Below are 2500 nucleotides of genomic sequence, written 5' to 3'. Positions count from 1 at the left end.
TCGGTGTTTGAGTGGGGGTCGTACTGACATTAACGGAGGCCAAGTCGTTCCTTCCTCCAATAGAGCTGGATGGCTTCTCACCAGCCAGGCCAGCCAGCTAGCCAGCCAACCAGCTACCCATCCAGCTAGCCAGCCAACCAGCTAGCCATCCAGCTAGCCAGCCAACCAGCCAACCAGCTACCCATCCAGCTAGCCAGCCATCCAGCTAGCCAGCCAGCCAACCAGCTACCCATCCAGCTAGCCAGCCATCCAGCTAAGCCAGCCAGCCAACCAGCTACCCATCCAGCTAGCCAGCCAACCAGCCAGCCATCCAGCTAGCCAAGCCCCCCCTGGTGGCTTCTGCGTTTCATGGGAGTGGGGGTCCTGCTCTCAAACGAGCCAGACGCGAAAAAAATTATGAGCCTTCGCTATCTATTTCCTATCTATTTTTTTTTTTGGGTCATATCATTTTCTGCCTTACGGGGGAGGAAGACCTCCAGATATATGTCCCATTATCTCTCAATCTTCCCCTACTGTCGTCTACAATATATATATATATATATATATATATATATATATATATATATATATATATATTGACAGCGTATGTAATGGTGAACTAGATGATTTTTGTCTGTAATTAACCATTTGTTTTAGTTACCTATTTGCACAGTGCGTGTAAAGAATGCATACAGTGTGTATGTATGTATGTATGGAGAGAGAGAGAGAGAGAGAGAGAGAGAGAGAGAGAGAGAGAGAGAGAGAGAGAGAGAGAGAGAGAGAGAGAGAGAGAGAGAGAGAGAGAGAGAGACTGTCCAATCACCCACATATAAACTAACGGCACTTCACCATTATCACATAATAACTACATACACACATGAAACATCCAAGAACTAAGAGGGACACACACACACACACACACACACACACACACACACACACACACCCAAACACACACCAAAATCATGCACTCATACGTGATACAGGACAATGCATGACTGACTCACTGTATAAATTATATCCTGGCATAATTATTGAGATAATTGAATAATGGATAACCTTTCCTTACAGAGTGTGGGGCTAAGATGCCTACTGTAGCCAGCGTGTATGTGCTGACCTGCTCTCTAGGTAAGTCATTTTCCCATAGATAACCTCTATATCTATCTATCTATCTATCATGCCTTTGTCTATATCTTCTATCTATCTACCACCCCTTGGTCTACATCTTCTATCTATCTACTACCCCCTTTATCTATATCTTCTATCAATCTATCATCCCTTGGTCTATGTCTTCTATCTATATACCACCCCTTGGTCTATAACTTCTATCTACTATCCCCTTATCTATATCCTCTATCTATCTATCATTCCTTATCTACATCCTCTATCTATCTATCATCCCTTATCTCTATCCTCAATCGATCTATCATCCCTTATCTATATCCTCTATCTATCTATCATCCCTTTATCTATATCCTCTATCTATCTATCATCCCTTTATCTATAGCCCTCATCTATATCTCTGGGTGTTGTGTCTATAAAGGAAGGTGTTACTGGATCCATTGCCGTCGGCAACACACTTTATCGCTGTGTGGTAGCCAGGACGGTGGTAGCCAGGAACTGTGGTAGCCAGGACGGTGGTAGCCAGGAACTGTGGTAGCCAGGAACTGTGGTAGCCAGGACCTAACTACACCTCTCAAGAGCAACTCGACCGGACCCGCTTTGGGCCCTCCTGGTGGGCCAGCGTGACGCAGAAGATCATGTCGCTCGCAACCACCTGGGATTCGAGACCCGCTCGAGACCTCGTCTGGAGAGAGATAGAGAGAGAGAGAGAGAGAGAGAGAGAGAGAGAGAGAGAGAGAGAGAGAGAGAGAGAGAGAGAGAGAGAGAGAGAGAGAGAGAGGAGGCAGACAGAGTGCCACATGGGCGCCCACGACGCCCTGATCTTTCTCATCCAACCTCACCCAAACCAACCTCCTTCCACTGGGCCTCCACCATCCATCCCTCAGCAATGTAAAAAAGAAAGAAAGAAAGAAAGAAAGAAAGAAAGAAAGAAAGAACGAAAGAAGGAAAGAAATATGACAAAACTTTCAAATCTATCATTATTACGAAAACACCGAACCTCCATTTAGCTCAAGAGTTAAATGGACACCAAAGGCGACGATCCCATACTCTCTCCCCACCTCCTGTATTACACCACATGACACACCACTAAGGGTCGACACTGCCTTACAGGTTTGACCTAGACGTTCCGCCCTTTTTCCCTTCTGACAAGAAAAAAAAAAAGGGGGGTAAAAAAAGAAGAAAAAAAATTCGTGCATATCGGCAGTGTGATCATATCTTCACCACCCTTTGTGTCCTCAGTCGCCAACCTGTTGGTTTTCAGATACCTTATCTCTCTGATAGCAGCGAGGTGTGAAGAGAGGTGATAAGCGCCCCCCCCCCCCCCCCCCACCCCAACCCCCCTCACTCCCCCTCCTCCACCCCCTCCCCCCTTTGAGGAGAGAAAAAAAGATAAGAT

At 46.1% G+C, this 2500-nt stretch overlaps 1 protein-coding gene and 1 long non-coding RNA gene across 5 annotated transcripts in view; one reads left to right on the top strand and one right to left on the bottom strand.

Moving 5' to 3' along the window:
- Positions 1 to 2500, bottom strand: part of LOC139749218 (uncharacterized) — a 384303-nt gene that overhangs the window by 155896 nt on the left and 225907 nt on the right. The window lies entirely within an intron of this gene.
- The window catches only part of LOC139749217 (zwei Ig domain protein zig-8-like), a 122158-nt gene that overhangs the window by 47148 nt on the left and 72510 nt on the right, over positions 1 to 2500 (top strand). For all 4 annotated transcript variants that reach the window (XM_071662911.1, XM_071662913.1, XM_071662910.1 and 1 more), the window contains exon 2: positions 1051 to 1107. In XM_071662911.1, coding sequence (XP_071519012.1) covers positions 1065 to 1107 — 43 coding nt within the window. In that variant the 5' untranslated portion in view covers positions 1051 to 1064. The remainder of the gene's footprint in view (positions 1 to 1050; positions 1108 to 2500) is intronic.

Source organism: Panulirus ornatus, chromosome 6 (assembly GCF_036320965.1).
Source record: "Panulirus ornatus isolate Po-2019 chromosome 6, ASM3632096v1, whole genome shotgun sequence".
Taxonomy (NCBI): Eukaryota; Metazoa; Arthropoda; class Malacostraca; order Decapoda; family Palinuridae; genus Panulirus; species Panulirus ornatus.
Note: the sequence above shows the minus strand (reverse complement) of the source record. Positions and strands in the feature narration are given on the sequence as shown.